This window comes from Oryza glaberrima, chromosome 7, assembly GCF_000147395.1.
Source record: "Oryza glaberrima chromosome 7, OglaRS2, whole genome shotgun sequence".
Taxonomy (NCBI): domain Eukaryota; kingdom Viridiplantae; phylum Streptophyta; class Magnoliopsida; order Poales; family Poaceae; genus Oryza; species Oryza glaberrima.
The window spans coordinates 22,200,950-22,222,662 of record NC_068332.1 but is presented as its reverse complement, the minus strand read 5'-3'; the positions used below and the strand labels follow the sequence as shown (position 1 = coordinate 22,222,662).

General features: G+C 41.3%; 1 protein-coding gene across 1 annotated transcript; it reads right to left on the bottom strand.

Annotated features, from left to right (window-relative positions):
- Nucleotides 1–14,669: 14,669 nt before the first annotated feature.
- LOC127778336 (MADS-box transcription factor 18) lies at nucleotides 14,670–20,076 on the bottom strand. Its single transcript, XM_052304923.1, has 8 exons — nucleotides 19,790–20,076; nucleotides 16,994–17,072; nucleotides 16,835–16,899; nucleotides 16,656–16,755; nucleotides 16,499–16,540; nucleotides 15,869–15,907; nucleotides 15,639–15,772; nucleotides 14,670–15,224 (listed from the first exon to the last, which is right to left on the bottom strand). Exons 1-8 carry the CDS (start codon nucleotides 19,972–19,974, stop codon nucleotides 15,119–15,121), a joined length of 750 nt encoding a protein of 249 aa, XP_052160883.1. The 5' UTR covers nucleotides 19,975–20,076; the 3' UTR covers nucleotides 14,670–15,118.
- Between the last annotated feature and the right edge of the window lie 1,637 nt (nucleotides 20,077–21,713).

Sequence of the window (21,713 nt, the reverse complement as noted above, 5' to 3'; positions counted from 1 at the left end):
GAAACCAAAGCTGTGGAAAGCATGAAGGTGAAATGGAAGTGTGACGCAAGATGGGATTCTCTGATTGATGTCATGTATACTTATGTCACGTTATGCTGCTAGGAAAGATAACCGGCAACGAATCTGGTGCACTCATGCACACACACAATCAGGCCCCTCCAATCTAGATCCAAAGGCTAGTGTTCAGGTGAGGTAATTTTGCAAAAAAGCGCCCGCCTCTTGCCCTGGCATTTTGCAAAAACCCCCCTCACGATTGGTTTTCCTATCCCCTCATCTATCAGATCGTGTGTCCTCCGAGCGCACTAATCCATGACTCTTGCGATTCTCTTTGTTGAACTTGTTCGTTCTCCTGCATTTCCTCTTGCCATAGGTGAAAACGGTGATTGGGAGGGAGCTTCATGTCCTTCCTATGAGGTAATCCTTGAACAAGACCTTATGTCTTCTCCTATATGATTTTTTCTTACAAGCATACACATGTACTGGATACTGGATATTGTTATATTCTTTTTTTTCAAGGGAATGGTATAGGAGCTATGCAATGTTCTTGGCTTCCATGGTCTAACTTGATTTACTATTTCTAGAGATACTACTTGGTCAGGTGCTGAAGAATAGTTGAATGAAGATGGTAGCAAGTGGATATGGGAGGCATCTGCAGTAGCAGGAAAACTATTAGTTGATCAGGACAGCTTGCTTGATTTTAATGTATCTCCTTATATATGTACAAGTGCATTTCTCATTATTGATATGCTTCAGCAAGCACTGAAAATTTTCACTATGCATGTTCACATAATTAAACCTGGTATTGATAATTTTCACACAGAGACTTCGATGGAAAAACCAGCAAATTTTTTTACATTCATATCAGCAAGCCATCATAACCTTTTGCATTCAGATTTCAAGAATTTGAGAGATATTACATTCAATTCAATCTGGGTGAACATTTTTACCATGTAAGAAGAAAGAAAAATGTGCAGTCCGCTCAAAATTCAGAATGGCAAACATTCTGAATATTTCTGAAAATATGTGCAAATCAAATGTGCGTCAGATTTGTTGTTATTGCTTGGTAGTTGGTACTGCCAATTGTTGCTTTGTAACACCACTAAGCAGTAGCAATGATTCTTATCAAAATTATTCTTCTTGCTTCCTCACACCACCTAACAGTAGCAATGCTTCCTCAGACCGATAGCTTTCAGAATGGTCAGGAACAGGGGCATCGCCACATACTACATCTACAATCACTCAACACCGGAGAGAAAGCTAGTGCGCGTGTGTGCACCAGGATGGGTACTGTAACCAAGAGCAAGTACGGAGTTGCCTCCATATCCACTGTTGATGCCACCTGCAGTACCGGTGAGAGAGAGAGGGGATTAAATATTAGGGTTTGCAGAGAACTTGAAAAAGAGAAAAATGGAATTTGGGAATGTGAGAGAGCAAACCTGCAGCTTGGGTTCCTCAATAATGTAGCCCAGATGATCGTTTTGAATCAGTCTTGAAGCTTTGCTTCGCCACCACCATCGCCGAGGAGCTTCGCGTCGTCGCCGCCGGCGCAACAGGGATGAAGATTTGGGGGTGGAGATTGAGGGGATAGGAAAACCAATCGCCAGGGGTTTTTTTGCAAAATGCCAGGGCAGGAGGCGGGTGCTCTTTTGTAAAATTACCTCACCTGAATACTGGCCTTTGGATCCAGATTGGAGAGGCCTGATTGTGTGTGTGCATGAGTGCACCAGATGGTGTGACTTGTGAGTGCACCAGATACGTTGCCAAGATAACCAGGCAGCTCAGTCAACATTCAGCGACGGAGCAGACCAACTAGCTACTCCCTCCGTACGTTTGCATTATAACCGTTTTAACTTTATTTAAATTAGACTACTTCAAGATTAACTATGTTTGTAGATAAATATAGTAATATCTACAAAATCAAATTAGTTTTATTATATCTATAATTAAATATATTTATCTTAGGATAAAAATGTAACTAATTTTTTCCTAAAAATTTGGTTAAAACTTAGAGCATATTCAATATATCTGTAAGTAAGGTCCATATCTAGAAAGTCTTCTCCACCAGCCCAGTAGTGTGCATAGATCTTAATGCAGAATCAACGGCTAGGGGATTAACTGATGGATTACAAATTTGCAGGCGACTACACAGTAGCAAAAGCGCAAAAAATTAAACTAAAAACCAGAATCTAGATTCCTATCAGCTACTTCCTCCGTCTAAAAAAAAACCTAGATGGGGATGTCCGAATTCGTAGTTTTAGGTAGAGTCACATCCTCATCTAGGTTGGTTTTTTTAGGGCGAGAGAGTATTTCTCATAATCTCTCAGATAGAACCTACGTATTGCTCGAAAAGCTAGCTAGCCAGGATAGCCAGGATAACATAGCATGTCGAACAGCAATCGATCGTCGATCGATCGATGTGAGCAGCACCAACGCAAACACTTCAACTAGGTGACACGATTAACGTAAGTTCCTACGACCAAGCAACAAGTTAACAACAAAGCAGCGCAAGACGTACGTACTCCATCCGTTTTATATTGTAAAACTTTATAGTAGTACTCACATTCATATAAATGTTAGTGAATCTAGACATACCATATTTATAGCAATTTTAAAAATTCTTATAATATAAAAGAGTGGAAGTAATAATTAAGGTCGTCGATTCGTCACGTCACACGGCGAAGGCGTCGACGGCGGCGACGCGGCCGGCGGTGTGGAGGAGGTGGTAGTAGAGCTACGGGTTGGCCTCGAAGGCCATGCGGGAGATGAGGAGGCCGGCGCCGCCCGGCGCCTTCATCATCACCACGGGCGCCACCGCCGGCCAAAGCAGGCTCACCGCCGCGCCGACGGCCACGGAGGCGATGGCTCCCACGATGTATCCCACGGCAACCATGGCGATCCCCGATCCCTCTGCACTGGCTCGGCCTCGGCTTCTGTTGCTTACCACTTGGAAGTTGGAAGACCAAGATGGATACGTATGTACTCCATATATAATCCCTCCGTCCTTTAAAATAAACCAACATGTAACCTCTCATATAGAATATTAAATTTGGAATTCTGGACAGTTCTTTATCCAAATTCGTTGTACAATAACAAACTATAAGCCAACTATAAACACATATAGATAAAAAGAAGAAAGTGAAGAGCAGTAGGCTATAATTTATAGCCCGCTGCAGCATGGAATGGACGCAATATATGTATTACAGGTGGGATCATGTATCAATATATTGGCTATAAAATTGATTATAGATGATTTGGAACTATTAGTTGGCTATACTATTAAACTTGCTCTTAGGAGGGGATATATCTCCTTCTAGATTGGGTTTTTTTATAGAGGAAGTAGTGCACAAGCTGCTTTACCTTGGGAAGCTAAGTAAGGCCTTGTTTAGTTCCCATTTTTTTTCAAAAAATATCACATTGAATCTTTGGACACATGCATATAGCATTAACTATAGATAAAACAAAAACTAATTGCACAGTTTGCATGGAAATCATGAGACGAATCTTTTAAATCTAATTAGTCATGATTAGCCATAAGTGTTACAGTAACTCACGTGTGCTACTGGTGGATTAATTAGGCTTAATAAATTTGTCTCGTGATTTCCAGACGAGTTATGAAATTAGTTTTTTCATTCGTGTCTGAAAATATTTTCCGACATCCGATCAAACGTCCGATGAGACACCTAGAAATTTTCTTTTCACCGACCAAAAGCACCCTAAATGACATGTGGGCCCGGATGAATTCGAATGGACGTGGCTTGCATGCCAATACTCGTCAAAAGCTTTTGACACGCGGATTGTTCTGCCTAATTAAGGGATCCGATTCTCATCAATTGGAAAAGAAGAAAAATTCTATGCACACAACCACGACATCCGATTCTCCTACGACCACGGTTTATGTGATGCCTGTGACATATACTCCCTCCATTTGATATTAATTGTCATATAATTATTGAATATATAATCATATATTAATTTAATTTATTTCATAAATAAATCATAACATTGCAGATTGCAGATGTAAACTAGTATAATCACATTATACGATCTACACATATAAATTGGACAGTAAACCATGAACAGATCGAAAATGCGAAACATAACGAATACATACTGAGGGTTTTCGAAGCTCAGCTGCACAGCAGGAAGGACTCGCGGTACCGGGCGTTGACAACAGCGCGCAGCACCCGAGCGAAGAGAAAGACGAGATATTGTGGATGAACAGCAAGCAGTCGTGCAAAGCGCTTCCCAAAAACCTTATTGTCACCTTCTCCCGATGCAGTACGTCGAAGGTGAGGGTTCCGGAGACCTGCTCTCCCAATTACTGGTGCACGCTGGTGAGCAGGATGGAATAAACTATGTGTGACAACACTGTATAGAGGAGGAGGCAAACCCTAAATTGATTTCGCGTGTGTGTTGACTGAAAACACGGCGGCTTAGGAGATTTGCTTCACTCCAGTGCAGGTCCAAGGCTTGTCTCAAGTGTCAAGAGCATGTAGGCTGATTTGATCATGCAACCAGCAAGAAAGACAAAAACATAATTAGATGAACGATAGCCAATCGGCCGATAGGGCCGATGACTTATTGTCAGGACCCAAGCGATACGGGTAAACCTAATTGGCTGCGGCTTTACGATAGTTAATTAGAGCCAAAACCCTAAATATGCCCTATTGGTTGTAGGACTGTCTCTTTTAGTTTTTATCAATCGTTTTAAGACAATATTATGGAAATAGCCGATAGATCAATACTTAAAGTGAAGAAAGATAACGTACTGGCTAATACTCCAATACAGACTTATATAAACAGATTAATCTATAAAAATATACCAAATAACAATCGATCACCAGATATGAAGTTTAAGCGGTCAATCTAACTCGATGTATTTATATAAAGCAATATATCTATATAAGAGGCAATTATACATAAACAGATCATGAAACTCGCGCTATCATATATACCAGGTAAGATGGGCTGAAACCCAATACTATCCTTAGTTATGATTAGTTCCATGTTAGTTTCAATTATATGATTCTAAGCACGGCTAGGGATGATGCATCACAAAGTATGCAAAGAACATAAAGTCTAGACAAAATTTGCTACAGGACATCGTGACTAGGCAAAATTTGCTACAGGACATCGTAACTTCACGATTTTAGCTGTAGTACACCGCACGAAGTGACTTTTGGGGAAAACACTCCTAAAAGTTGGATATTTGCTGGTGAACACCGCAAGCATTAAAGTAATAATTTACGGTTAGAGAGGAGAGAGAAATCGTGTGAAATGTCAAAAATGCCCTTGGGCCCACATGTCAACTCTCCTCTCTCTCTTCTCTCTCTATCCCTCCTTCTCTTCTCTCTTTATCCCAAATGTCGTGGCGGCGGCAGGAGGGCGAGGGCGGAGCGGCCACAACAACGGGACGGCAATGGCTCCGGCCAGCGGTGCCTGCCGCCGACGGCGCCCCTCCCTCCTCACTCCGACGGCGCCTCCTCACTCCAGTTGAAGAGGAGAGAGAAATCATGTGAAATGTCAAAAATGCCCTTGGGCCACACGTCAGCTCTCCTATCCCTCTTCTCTCTATCACCTCTTTCACTCCTCTCTCTAATCTCTTTTCTCTCTATCCCACATGTTACTGACGATGGTGGGTAGGCGAGGTCCGGCCGGGGCGGCGGGAGGGCGAGGGCGGAGGCAGAACGGACGCGACCAACGGCGCGCGGAGGAGCGGCAGCGCGGCTGGACGACGATGGCTGCAGCGCGTGGAGTGAGAAGGGAGGGGCGCCGTCGGCGGCCGGCGCCGCTGGCCGGAGCCATCACCCGCGCGAAGTGAGGAGGGAGGGGCGCCGTCGCCCGCACGAAGTGAGAAGCAGTTTGATTTTGATCAAAATCAAAACGACTTATAATTTCAAACGGAGTGAGCACTTATCGGACTTCGCTAATATTTTTTTTAAAGTATTTTAGTTAATCAGTAATAAAACATACTAGCAGTGAAGCCCACACAACCACCCAACCAGCCTGAGAGCGTACCCGTACATACCACCGCTCATGCATTTGGTACAATCTTATAAGAATTTGAAGCTTAATGTTAGTACGGATGGTGAAAATTCTATAAAAATATACATGTTTCAAATAAGAAACCCTTAGGACTTCTTTGGATGGTAGAATTTTTCGTTTTTTTTGTATGAATCAATTTAATTCCCATGAAATTCATTAAAAAAATTCTCAATTCCAACGGAGGCTTTAATTCACATTTCAGTAATACATAGAGTTCGACTGTTCGAGTGATCAGTAGAGCAGCGAGGTGTGTGGTACAACGAGGCAATGGGGGGAAATAAAATTAAGACTCCATACAGCTTGTAAAATTAAGAATTATTGAAAAGTTTGGATGGATTTTAGATGAGAATTCGTAACTATTAATATCAAATTTTATCGCTATTAATAAAAATAAAGTTTGCATATTGTTTTTATAGAATTTAGTCACATATCGGTATATGATATAAGTGGTACCGTATAAATGGAGGGATTATCAACTAATACCCCATTGTTATCCACAAATTCAATGTGTAATCTTACCGATGATCTCGGCCTTCACCTAAGAAAAACCTCACATCAAGCAATGATAATCTTATTATTTGCAATTAGCTAGAACAGTAACACTAACGATGACCTTGACAGTTACTATCATGAGGAAGTTTCTATCCCATTTCTCATGCCTCGTCTTGTTGTTTCGATCGTTATGTACAGCAAAGGAAAGGAAAAGAGAAAATTAGGAAGATTCGTTTTAACGAGATAAGTCATTACCGTATGATTAATTGGGTATTAATTGTTTTAAATTTTAAAAATTAATCATTTGATTTTTTAAAACAACTTTTCATGAATTTTTTTTTAAAAAATATATTATTACCAGTTCGGAAATCATTTACGCGGAAATATAGAATCAACTGCCGAACACAGCCTAGACGACATCGATACCTTTTCCTGGTGGCAAGCAAAGTGGCTAGCTTAATTTCAACATGCAAGTAGCTGCAGCCAAACAGCATATAATTTGGAATATTGTAATAGAAGAATATATTGTACCCCGTCCGTTCAAAACATATATATGACGTATTTTAATTAACCGTTAAATAAGCAAGTTTGACTATAGTCTTGCACTATTTTGCTTACGGTTGGAAAATCGTATAGTCATTAGAAAGCACTTTTGAACATGAATCCAACAATATCATTATTTATGGCAGAAAGAAACCTAAACATTATTTGAGATAGTCAGTTATAAGGTTCAAAATTAGACAGTCAAAATTCACATTACATTTCCGAACGTACGGACGGAAGTAAATATGCGTACACGTTCGGCAAATATCATCCATGGGCCATGGCGTACGTATATGCTAGTAAGTAGTACTAGGAAAACATTTGTATATACTCCCTTATTTATATACTGGTAAAGAAAGTTGTTTAGGACAATGTTTAAATCAAATATTGAGAATATAAATTATGAATAACTCTAAAGTTGTTGAGTTTGAAAATGTAAAAATTATATGAATAGATTTGTCTTGAAAAATAATTTCATAAAAGTATAGATATATCACTTTTAAATAAATATTTTTATAGAAACAAGAAGTTAAAGTTATGTTTTGGAGACTGTGTCGTTGTCAAAAACTTCCTTTACGACTACGGAGGGAGTATATACTACCGTTACCGTATGGCGTACAGGAGTATCCGAGTACGTATATACGGGGTGTACACGTACACCGTACACGTACATAGGTCCATTTTACACTTCTCGCCGGCGGCGGCGCCGCCGCAGCAGCAGCAGCAGGCGAGGCGGAGGCAGTGGAGCGCGAGGGCGCCGAGCACGGCGGGGGTCACGCGACCACGGCGGCGACGCGGAGCCACCGCCGGTGTGTCCGTACGTCGTCTCCGGCGGCGGGTGTAAGAGCGTACGTCTCGGCTTCCTCGGCGGCCGCGGAGAGGAGCAGGCCGGCCAGGAAGACGACGAGCTCCGTGGTCCTCGCCATGACGAGCTCCCACAGGAGGCCGAAGCTGTGGTCGGCGCCGGCGCCGGCGGCCACGGCTGCAGCGTCGCCTGGTAAGAGCCTCTCCTCGCCGCGGTCTCTGGGAACGCCATTGCTGATCTCTCGATCTCAGTAGTGTGAGGAGTGAGTGTGTGAGTGAGTGAGACTGATGAGACAGGAAAAATATGTTGGGCTGTAAATATAGAAGTATTTTTATCTAGGCCCAAGAGGCCCATATATCCATATGTACATGTATATGTTCAGTTGATAGAGTAATGAAAAAGAAGTGAAGCTTCCAGAGAAAACAACCACAAAAAACTTCATGGTATCAGAGCAGGTCGCCGGTGACCTCGCCGACGCTGAACCCTAGCTGGCGGCGGCGCGGACCAGCGTGGCACGGCGAGGCGGCACGGATCGGCTGCCGCCGAGGAGCCAGGTGGTGGCAAGGGAGCTGAGCTGGGCGCGGATCGTCGGCGTAGGATCCGGCTGCGGCGCTGTGACCGGAGGAGCGGCGGCGGCGGCGTCGACGACAGGGGTCGCCAGAGCTCGAAGGGAGGAAGGAGACGGCTGCTGCAGCTGCAGCAGAGGCAGCGACGGCAGAGGAAGCCGACGTGGTGGAAGTGCTGAGGGCACCGGGCGTGCACTTGCTGGCTGAGTTGCGGCAGGAGGCCCGTGCGGTAGGAAGGAGAGAGAAAAGGAGAAGTAGGAGAAGGAGAGGAAATCTGCAGCTGAGGATTTGGTGCTGTTGCTGCGCTGAGAAGAAAAGGAGAAGCTTGTGCTGTAGCGGTTGCAAGGAAAAAGAGAGGAAAGCTGAGGATTTGGTGCTAGTGGTGCTGCAGTTCTGGTTTGCTGCTGCTGTTGTTCTGCTGAAGTAGTGTTGCTGCTACTCTGATCTGAGAGAAACTGGGAAGTGGTGCTATTGCTGTGTTTTCTTCTTCAAATTGAGGTAATCAGTGTTGTTCTTGTTGCTGCTACTTGATTAAAATGGGGGAAAATCAGGGACTTGAACAAGCGATGGGTAAATTGGTGGACATGCTTGCAAAGAAACTTAGTGAGGCCCCAACTACAAGTAATGCAGTGGTTCCTCATACTGAAACAATGCAAAAAATTGAGTTGATGCAAAATGACATTAAGTTGGAGGGTGTTAAAAATTATTTGAGTTGGTCAAGAAGAGCTTTATTGATCTTGAAAACAAAGGGATTAGAAGGATATGTTACAAGGGAGATAAAGGAGCCTGAGAGCACTTCAAATGTTGAGTGGAAGACTTGGAGTACTACCAACTCTTTAGTAGTAGCGTGGTTGTTGACTTCACTTATTCCTGCTATTGCTACAACTGTTGAGACCATATCTAGTGCAAGTGAGATATGGAAAACTCTCACCAATCTCTACTCAGGAGAAGGAAATGTAATGCTAATGGTGGAGGCACAAGAGAAGATAAGTGCTTTGAGACAGAGGGAGCGTTCTGTTGCAGAATATGTTGCAAAACTGAAGCATCTATGGTCTGATTTGGATCATTATAATCCTCTTGGGTTAGAGCACCCCGATTGTATAGCAAAAATGAGGAAATGGATTGAGTGCAGAAGGGTCATTGAGTTCTTGAAGGGCCTAAATTCAGAGTTTGAAGGGAGAAGGGATGCAATGTTTCATCAAACCACTCTTCCTACCTTGGATAAGACTATTGCAGCTATGGCACAGGAGGAGCTTAAGAAGAAAGTATTGCCTAGTGTCACACCATCTTCACCAAGTGCCACATATGTAGTTGCGCAAAGTAAAGAGACTAGGGAGTGCTTCAATTGTGGTGAAATGGGGCACCTTATGCATGATTGCCGTGCTCCTCGCAAGCCTAGTTATGGGAGAGGAAGATTTGGTGATAGGGGTGGAGCAAGAGGTGGAAGAGGTTATGCAGGTAGAGGTAACAGAGGTAGGGGTTATGAGTATAGAGGTGATCACAGAGCTAATGTGGTCACTCTTGAAGAGGGTTCTTCTGGATCTACAAATGTTGATGTTGCCAACCTTGTTCATTCCACCTCAGGTAATTCAAACCAAGCATTTATGTCTATCAATAGCTCTCATTCAAATTGGATACTTGACTCGGGTGCATCCAGACATGTCACATGTATGTGTGGAGAATTTGCATCATATAAACCATACCCATTTACATGAAAAGAAACAATTCAAACTGCTGATGGAACATCATGCTCAGTTAAGGGAGAGGGTACAGTACAGTGTACTCCTTTAATCACTTTATCATCAGTGTTATATGTCCCTTCTTTTCCAGTGAATTTGGTTTCAATAAGTTCTCTTGTTGATCATATGGATTGTCGGATCTCCCTTGATCGTGAGAATTGTTTAATTCAAGAGAGGCACATAGGGAAGAAACTTGGGATTGGCGTCAGGCGTGATGGACTTTGGTATTTGGATCGAAAGGAGACAAGTGAAGATGTATGTCTTGCATTGATGGCTTCTACAAGTGAAGAAGAGGCTAAGGTATTACTTTTGCATTGTCGACTAGGGCATATATCTTTTGAAACTATGAGTAAGATGTTCCCAACAGAACTAAGTAGAATGGATAAACATAAGTTAGTATGTGATGCATGTGAGTATGGAAAACATACAAGAACATCATATGTGAGTAGAGGACTCCGAAGTATGTTACCATTTATGCTAATTCACTCAGATGTTTGGACTTTACCTGTGGTCTCTATGAGTGGAATGAAGTATTTTGTTACCTTTATTGATTGCTACTCTCGCATGACATGGTTATATCTTATGAGGCATAAGGATGAGGTGCTTAAATGCTTCCAGGATTTCTATTCATACATTAAAAATCATTTTAATGCTCGGGTTCAGTTTATTAGAACTGATAATGGAGGGGAGTATATGAACAATGAATTTAGTAGCTTTCTTTCATCAGAAGGAATATTGCATCAAACTTCTTGTCCTGATACTCCTCCACAAAATGGGGTAGCTGAGAGGAAAAACCGTCATCTTTTGGAGATAGCTCGATCATTGATGTATACTATGAATGTACCTAAATTCTTGTGGAGTGAGGCAGTAATGACAGCAACTTATCTTATCAACCGCACACCATCAAGGATACTCGGAATGAAGACACCATATGAGATGATATTTGGAAAGAATAAATTTGGTGTTCCACCAAAAGTGTTTGGTTGCACTTGTTTTGTTAGAGATCATAGACCTTCCATTGGAAAACTTGATCCTTGGGCTGTCAAATGCATCTTTGTAGGCTATTCATCTTGCCAGAAGGGGTATAAGTGTTGGAGTCCATTAGAACGACGAACCTTTGTAAGTTTGGATGTTACTTTTAGAGAATCTGTCCCATTCTATGGTGAGAAGACATATTTAAGTTCTTTATTCATTGATCTTGATGATTCAACTAGTGGTTATGATGGTCAACAAATGGAAGGTGAAATATTGGGTCCAAAGGGAGATGAACAATGAAAGAAGGAAAAGCTTGTGATTGGTTCAATTCCATGTCCTATGGGTGGTCCTGTTGCACAAGAGCAAGAATGAAGGAAGCCACATGAAGAGGAAAATCTTCAAGTATACACAAGGAGAGCAAGGTGTCCAGTAATACAACAAGTTGAAGAGGATAATCAAGTAGAGGAAGATGTAAGTCATGAGCAAGGGTCTTTGGAGTCAGGGGGAGAAGATGAAGAAGTTAGAGAAGAAGGATCTGACATGCCAATTGCTGTCAGAAAAGGTGTAAGGAGCAATGCAGGTAAACCTCCACTAAGGTATGGTTTTGAAGATCAACATGAAGGTGATGATGAGAATAACATATCCAACTATGTTTCTTATGACTCTTTGTCATCTACATATTAGGCCTTTGTAGCATCACTAGACTCAATGCAAATTCCAAAGGATTGGAGAGAAGCAAAGCAAGATTCAAGGTGGCATCAAGCTATGCTAGATGAGCTAGAGGCTCTTGAAAAGAACAAAACATGGGATCTTGTACCATTTCCTGAAGGGAAGAAAGTTGTCAATTGTAAGTGGGTATACACAATAAAGCAAAACCCTGATGGAAAGGTGGAAAGATACAAAGCAAGGCTTGTGGCTAAGGGATATAGTCAAACATATGGAATTGATTATGATGAAACTTTTGCACTAGTAGCAAAGAAGAGCACGGTAAGAACTCTTATATCTTGTGCAGCTAATCTTGACTGGCCATTGCATCAGCTAGATGTCAAGAATGCCTTTTTACATGGAGACCTTCAGGAAGAGGTATATATGGATATCCCACCTGGATTTGCTACCTCACAAACTAAAGGAAAAGTGTTGAGATTGAAGAAATCTTTGTATGGTCTCAAACAGTCACCGAGAGCATGGTTTGATCGTTTTAGACGTGCAATGTGTGGTATGGGCTATAAGCAATGTAATGGCGATCATACAGTATTCTATTGCCATAAGGGATGTCACACTACTATTCTTGCTGCATATGTGGATGATATGATTATCACAGGGGATGATTCTATAGAGATAGCAAGATTGAAAGAAAATCTAAGTAAGGAATTTGAAGTCAAGGATTTGGGTCAGCTGAAATACTTTCTAGGCATCGAGATTGCAAGATCCCCTAGAGGGACAGTACTTTCACAACGAAAGTATGCATTGGATCTGCTCAGTGACACAGGTATGCTTAGTTGTCGACCAGCCTCTACACCAATTGAGCAAAATCTTAAGCTTTGTGCTGAGTCAGGAGATCTAGTGAATAAGGAGAGATATCAAAGACTTGTAGGGCGGCTGATATATTTATGTCACACAAGGCCGGATATAACTTATGCAGTAAGTGTGGTAAGTCGATACATGCATGACCCTAGAAGTGGTCACATGGATGCCGTGTATAGGATCTTGAGATATTTGAAAGGTAGTCCTGGCAAAGGCTTGTGGTTTAAGAGAAGTGGTCATCTTAGTTTGGAAGGCTATTGTGATGCAGATTGGGCTAGCAGTCTTGATGATAGAAGGTCAACCTCTGGGTATTGTGTATTTGTTGGTGGCAATTTGGTGTCTTGGAGGAGTAAAAAACAACCGGTGGTTTCTCGCTCAACAGCTGAAGCAGAATATAGGGCAATGTCGGTGGGTCTGAGTGAGATGTTATGGTTGAGGAATCTTCTATGTGAGTTGAAGTTGTTGAAGAATACTTGCATGAAGCTATGGTGTGACAATAAGTCAGCTATCAATATTGCCAACAATCCTGTTCAACATGATCGAACAAAACATATAGAGATAGACCGTTTCTTTATAAAGGAAAAACTAGATGAGGGAATGTTGAAGCTAGACTTTGTAATATCTGGAGAACAAATAGCGGATTGTCTAACAAAGGCTTTAGGTGTTGCAGAGTGTTTGTCTATGTGTAACAAGATGGGCATGATAGATATCTATCGCCCATCTTGAGAGGGAGTGTTGAGCTGTAAATGTAGAAGTATGTCTATCTAGGCCCAAGAGGCACATATATCCATATGTACATGTATATGTTCAGTTGATAGAGTAATGAAAAAGAAGTGAAGCTTCCAGAGAAAACAAACACAAAAAACTTCAAAATATACTCCTAGACAAGTTGAGAATTTATCCTAGAGGATGCTAATTGATAAGATTCGCGAGAGTACGAGTTGTACTATATGCAAAATCATTAAAGCAACCACAAGTATTACTACTCCATCCGTTCTATTTTAAATGCAATCATAAGTTTAGTTTTCGTGTCCAACTTTAATTGTCCGTCTTATTTAAATTTTTTTAATAATTAGTATTTTGTTGTTATGAGATAATAAAACATGAATAGTACTTTACATGTGACTTATGTTTTTATTTTTTAAAAAAATTAAATAAGACGAACAGTCAAAATCGTGCACGGAAAATCATGACCGCACTTAAAATGGGACAGATAGAGGGAGTACAAAGTAAAGTCATTTGTTCAGAGGAAAATATGTAAAATTTGTCATTCAGAAAATATCGAATACTAGTACTGTGCTCTTCCCGACTCGCATCCTTCTTTTTCCGCGATGTATGCTATTTAAATTGCTAAAAAGTATTTTTCTAAAAAAAGTTTCTATATCAAAGTTGTTTTAAAAATTCATATTAATTAAAATTTTAAGTTTTTTTGGCTAATATTTGATCAATCACGTGTTAATAAACAACATTGTTTCCGTGCGTTAATGAACTCCACCTCGGGAACTCAGCCTTAGCATTAACCTGCTATGGAACAATACTCTCTCCGTCCCATAAAAAGAGCATTCTTAGCATCCCAATGCAAATTTAGTGAGGAGTAAAGACAACTAAAATGTCCCTTATTATTTTAAAAAAATAGTAATGATGATAGGTATGTAAACGGTATTTAAGGGATAAAATTTCTCGTTTTACGTGCTGAAAATAGGCAGGACAATAGAAGTTGGTTTTTTTGGGCCAAAATTTAAACTTCAGAAATTGAGTTTTTTTAAGACGGAGAGAGTATATGAGAAGAGTTTGAGATTCGGACAAGATGACAGTGATACAGTTTGAAACAGAGCTGACAAACCTCTTCCCTTTCAGTTAAGGGTTTAAGGCATCTGACATCAGATTTCAGATAACCACTTCCCTTTCAGTCAAGGGTTTAAGGCATCTGACATCAGATTTCAGATAACCAGGAAGCGTTTTGATTCTCCTCTCTAAAAAAAAGTTCTGAATCCTACTCTTTTAATCCTTGAAAAGGCGGTGGCGCTGTTCGTTTTCTTACATCTGAAGAACAGATGAAAGGAAATCACAGCAGGTGAGACAAGTTAAACCACATCTCCGTCGATTGCATACAGAGCACAACGACGAGAGGAAACATACACGGCTCTACAATCTCGGACCAAGGACTACTCATCGATCAAAGAGAAAAAAAAACTGCAGCAGATATGCAAAGATCGTTACAAGACAGCTATAGAACAGAGAAGCTCAAGGCGTCATTAACCCTATGAAGCTTTGACAAGATACATTACATTAATATATATTGGCTATGCCGAATGCCGGTATATCAATATCGCTGGAAGATGGATTGCACAACGGTGGCTGCCTTAGTTGGAAGAAACATGTTGATGTTGGCCATTGAGTGGAGTGACGTTTGAGATCAACAGATGCCTTCATGTGTGACTTGTCCGGAGCATCCATGGCGGAAGCTTGCTGTTGCCTGCTTGTGCCGGAGACGGTTGAGCTTCTGACTCCCCTGATCCTCTTGGTTGGCTTTGACTGAATTAAGATGAGGAAAAACAGCATAACTAAAACAGACAATGGAGTTGATGAAATAGTAGTAACATGCTAGATCATTCCTAACGTCAAGTTATTGTTCAGACATGATATATCAAGCTGAGACCAAACCATTTGGAGGCTTTTTCACTGTTTGGTTCAGGCGCTTTCAGGCCTGGGCTTATTTGTTCCAAACTTCCAATGGCCATATGAAATAGACCGGCAGCATTTGATTGAACAAATTTCACCGGATTAAGTTTCCTAGGCATAGACCATCAAAAACTACTGAACTGTGATAGATAATGGAAGTCTGATAAAAGAAAAAATATAGAACAAAAATTTGCTGAAGAACAAAACAGAGTTTTATTTTATTTATGGTGAGTGCAGGGGCAAAATATATGGAAGTAAAAGCGGTACCTGTTATTTGTTGTCGGGATGGGATCTGGAGCCGTCACTGGTGTTGGTGATGATGTGCTTGGTGTTGCTCCATTTTGCTCCTCCCGGTTAGTGTTTATTATAGCATTGTTTTTCTCCTTTTCTGTCTCCATGAGCTGCTCCGAAGAATGTAGACAAAAGGGTTTGACCTCCAATACAGCTTTTGTAGTGAACTGATATAAAACATTGTTGTAAACAAGAATGAAATTTACCTTTTGCAGAACATTATTCTGGTTTTTAAGTGACTTTTCCTGCAGACAGGAAGATAGAAGATTGCAAGAATATTCATCAGCACGAACCTATATCAACTTCGTCCATTTCTCAGCACAATATTAACATGGCTCTGTTGCCACTTGCCAGATCAGGTACAGTAACAATCAGTAGTGCAGGTCCTTTTTTTTTCCTATGTTTATGCATACATTATTGCGTAAAAGGCTAACGGTAAAGTCCTTGCCATATGTATCCGAGATTTATTTTCCCGTAGGATGTTCAATTTTACAACGTAGTCTGACTTAGTCTGTTCTCTCTCCCCTAGAATATATACATTGATGGCGACTTTCCTGTTATACCCATTTGACAACATTGTGCATTTCCCACAATATGACTAAGACAAGTGGCTTCTCGTTAGTTCCTTAGGTGATTCAAATTGACTAATGATTTCTTCTTATAATGGAATTTCTAGAATTGCCAAAAGACATGTTTTACATGAATATATTCTGGTAGAAGGCAAGAAGAGTTAGTTGTCTGAAAATTGTTTGAATGCAACTTTAATACTCCAAAACAATATGGTATAAACAGACTGCTACATGGCTATTTAAGGAGCCACATTGAGGGTAACCTACCTTCTTCTGAAGCTCAGAAATTGATTCAAACAGAAGCTGATTCTGCAAAAGAAAAACAAAAAGGAAAGTAATGATGTTTTCAAAGATTAGTTGGAAATAATTAAATCAAGCAAACTTGATCCCTCAGTCAACAATGCATAATGGACACAAATTTCACCTTTTTTGATCTTATATGCTTCAGAGAATATTCCAGTTGATGTTCCAATTGCTGGAGTTCTTTTGTTGTTAGTGTGTCCAATTGTTCACCTAAGAGTTGCCTTGAGCAGTAGATAGACCAACTCAAGTTAGCATAATCTTGTTACCAAAGTGAAAATTTCTTAAGAAAGTTTGCAGTACCTTTGGCTCTTCTGAAGTGCATCCAGTTTGGACTTCAAAATTCCATATTCATCACCCCAGTTTTCCTAGGAGAAAATGAATATCAAGATCAGATAACTAACCAGCTAGTTAAATAAACAGCCGGAGATAGTTCTCCAACAGTCAGGGATGTTTTTTTACCTGGCCCTCAGTATTTGGCTCCAGTACGGCTCTTTCATCAAACGAGTAACGCTGGTAGCGTTCAAGGATCCCTTCCATACTACAGAAGAAGTATCACATGATTATGCTTTGGTTTGACCAATGCATCAAAAGATGATGCCAAGCATAGTCTTAGAGCAATATCAAACAAATGCACAGCTATAATTTTTGTACCCTCAATAATTCTTAAGGCTTGTCAGGTGACAACTACAAAAGTAGGATCCATTATTCAAATTATCCATGTATAAATTTAAATCATAACTGCTACAAAAATTATGCATCAGAAATAGCACTTTGAAAAACATTTGTATTTGTTGGCTGAAACTTTATCCATTCATGTTCTTTGTCGTAAGTTTATATCTAATTAGAATGATTAAAAAAAGGATTATCTGGCCTTAATAACATTAGTACATATGGTGAATCCACATTACTCCCTTCATTAACAAATAAAAGTCGTTTCGAAATGTGTAATCAAATCTCAACATCAACTCACTGGAGAATGGATTCTAAACTCTCAAGGGAACATCCCCTCATTTTTTGCATGTCATCTAAATGGTTATAATTTTAAAAAAAAATCGACAAGATAGATTAATATGTGATAGATTACTCCACAAACATGCAAGTTCAAATTCAACTTCTACAAGTTACAAAAAAAAAATTAAACTATGGCTAGTTAATGTATATTCACGGTCAAATTTATTTTTTTCATTGCAACTTGTAGAATTTGAATTTGTCCTTGCATGTTTATGGAGTGATTTATCACATATTAATCTATCTTGTTTATTTTTTTTCAATATTTTCACAACCGTTTGGATGACATGCAGATAATGAGGGGATGTCCCCTCGAGAGTTTAGAATAGTTCCCAACTCGGTGTGTAAAAATAACATTCATAGATTCATAATTGAATAATGTAGTTATATTTTAACTATTTTATGAGTAGATGATCATACAAAGAAAGATGTGTGTTAGGGATAATGTCAATATCCTAGACAAGAAATAAAAAAAGGAACAGAAGGAGTATTTGGTAGCATAGAAGTAGCTTGACCTTAATACTAACACAATAATGAGAGAGTATTGTTGCCTATCCAACAATTTTGCAAATTTGAAATCATATTTATCACAAAAGGCATCATTTAGGTCCCTTTTTTCCCTTACGAGCTACTCATATTATGCTCCCTCCATTTCATAATACTTGGCGATTTTAAGTTCGCATTGTTTTAGTTTGGCCATTCCAATTTTATAAATAAACTTTTAGTATTAGATTATGTAACATATTATTAAAGTATGTTACATGGTAATGGTAAATATAGAGATATAAATCCCATCCATCATAATCATAAATTTTAAAAGATATTAATGGTTAAACTGAAGCAATCACCGGTCAAAATTGCCAAATATTATGGAATAATAGAGTATAGGAATACCAATAATGAAATATTTAAATTCCTCCCATTAAACAAAAGATATTAGCATAAACATAAGCAGTTTGCTTAATTGAAAACCATAAACATGGTTATACTTGAACAGTATAGCTATGTCAATCAGTTTATTGTTGTCCTAAAAAATCCATTTCAAGAAATAAACACCCCAATTTGTGAGAGCAAGTTAATAGCAATGGGCAATGACAACTTGCACCATGTATAGCTAACTTGGTGACAGTACACACTAAAGGGACAAAAGAAGGTTGTAGTTTCAGTTAAAGCAAGGCCGGGTATTAATTTACTTCCCATTATCTTAAAAAAAAAAGGGAAATGAAACCGAATGCATCAAATGAACAAGTTAAGTAAGCTGGTCACCTTATATTCCACTTCGAAATTAACTAAACAAAAGTATCAAACCATATGTCATGTAAAGCTGGCCGCGCCATTTATACCAGTCCAGGAGTTGTCAGTAACTTAAGACCTTACTGGCCTGGTTAGAGGAGCCGCTTAATTAGCAAGGTGTCCGTGCATATTTCAACTGAAGTGCTGCTCTAATGATTTCCAGAAATAACGAGACAAATAATACAAGTTTACCGGCCTAGCTAGGCTTTGGTAATAAGCATCACTTGTATATGCTACAGTACGCAAGAGTATAAGCATATGATAAACCTAGATAAGCACACTAATTAAAATTTAAACATATCTTCCTTTCCGCCCGTACTGATTAAGCACATGAATTTTTTTTCACCTCTTATTCCATTCCTTTTTATACAAAAAAAAAAATGGAAGTGAACGTGTTCACCAATGCTACGATGATTGATGAGTCCCCAAGAACAAAACTGAGCAGCATATAAAGCTAAATCAGCAACGGTGCATGTACTAATCACCACTGTATATTACTAGCTTCTGATATGCATGGCAGCAGCAGCAGCAGCATGCCAGCATCACATAGAGAGCTGTAATCCAGGGGACACAAGCAACCTACAACTAGCTAGACTTCGCGAGCAACTCCATCCCGAGCTAAGCAGCAATCGCACGAACGAACACGTACAAAGCCATGAACCGTATGTGCAATCAGAGAGCACATGAGAGAAATCAATCAGCACGAAATAATAGCAATCGTACACGCACCAACACCACCAGCCCCCTCGCATTCCGCAGCGGAAACGATCAAACACAAGGCAGGAACCCGTACGAAACGAAATCGAACGCATCAACAAGCCGCCCAGGAACGGGGAGCTCCGCGAGCTCGCCCATGGCGCGCGCGCGGCGAGGAAAGGCGACGGGCATGGGCCGTACTACGTAGGTAGGCGGGAGGTCGCGGAGAGGAGGAGGAGGAGCTAAGCGCGTGCGTACCTGGAGTGGCTGGAGAACTCGTAGAGCTTGCCCTTGGTGGAGAAGACGATGAGCGCGACGTCGGCGTCGCAGAGCACGGAGATCTCGTGCGCCTTCTTCAGCAGCCCGTTCCTCCGCTTGGAGAAGGTCACCTGCCTGTTTATCTTGTTCTCGATCCGCCGCAGCTGCACCGGCCCTCTCCCCATCGTCGTCGGCGGCGGCGGCGGCGGCGAAGGCGGCGGTGGCGGTGGCGGGTGGAGGGTGGAGAGCTCGGGGAAGATGGAAATGGGGGGAGGAAGAGAGAGGGAGGGGGAGGGAAGGCGGTTTTAGATGGGGGTGGAGATGCGGTGTGGCCATACCAGGGCGGTTTCGAGTGCCTCGTTGTCGATTTCCGATTGGCCGAGGCGGTTTCGGGGCGACGTGGAGGGATCTCGGCCGTCGGATCAGGAGAGAGGTCGTTACCGCGGCCCTGGCCCGGTGGGGCCCATGGGCCCCGCGGCGCGCGCGAACCCGTGCACCCGCGGGCTCGCGCTCGGGATTGGTCGGTGGGTCGGATCGGGCCCGCTTGTCTGTGACCGCGGGTGCGGTGGGCTCGCGTGAGGGATGGGTTTTTCTTTTTCCACAACGTAGGGGGGTGTCGGGTACAAGGAAACGAGACGCCGGATGACACGTGGCGAGCCCACGTGTGGTCGTCGAAGCGGGCGGGTGGGGCCCACCTGCCAGTACAGGTTTTTCTTTTATTGTATTTTTTTTCTTTTTAGAAATTCCGATACGATACGAGTATTTCTGTTTGTACTACTCAACTCCGTATAGCCGCCAAACTGTTTGGCACCGAGTACTACCTAGTAGTACAATACACGTACTGGGAGTACCAGCGTTTGTTTGTTGGTGTTGAAAGATTTTTTTTTTCTTTTTTTTAAGAGAGTTCGTGTTGCAACAAGACCGTAGAAAAAGGCTAGACTTTTTCTTTTAAGATATTTCCTCCGGTTTTATTTTAATTGACGCTTTGGACAATGACACGCTCTAAGATATACCTTTGATCTTATTTTTCTATTATAATATATACAATAAATAAATGCATGTTTACTTTTATTACAGTGTTTTGAAAGACAAATCTATATATGTTTTTCTAGTTTTTTTAAACTAAATATTTTTAAAGTCATTTTTAAAGTCATTGATGGTCAAAGTTATAAAAGTTTAACCTTAACCTTATCCAAAACGTCAATTAATATAGAACCAAAGGGAGTAATAGATTAACCGGTCTCCACAGTCCAAGAAAAATGGACTACCTTGTGGCTTTGTATTGCTATGCTATCGTGGTTGATTGCAAAATTGTAGATAGGTAAATGACCTTTGGCTACACACAGGGGCGGAGCTACCATGATTCCTGGGTATTCCCGGGAATACCCAACTTTTTTATCAAAAAACAAGTATACTTTTAGTATATACACATGTACACATATTAGTGCACCTAAATCCTCAATTCTTCGATCCAAACACAGCCCAACCGGCCTCTTGCAACGCCTCCTACCAACCCGACCCACTCCATCATGACCCATCAGACATCAGCTGACCCACTTAGCCACCACTCTTCCATACGGCCCCCTCTCCCTATCCCTCCGTGACCCATCCCTCCCTGGCTCGGTTCCCTCGCGCCGCTCCCCATTTCCAAACCCCAGGTGGCGGCGCGGCGAGGCGGCAACCGGCGGCGGAAGCTGGACCGTGCTACCGCGGAGGGGTGGCGCCCACCACTCCGCCAAGCTCAGGCGGTCAGGCCGGTTGGGTGGCCGGTGGCCGCGAGGGGCAGGGGCAGCTAGCGGCTCAGCGCTTAGACGGAAATATCCAACTTTGAAATCCTGGCTCCGCCACTGGCTACACAAACGAACCATGTCTAAAAGGATTACCATGTTAAATTCATGTTGAAATATTTTTTTAAAGATAATGG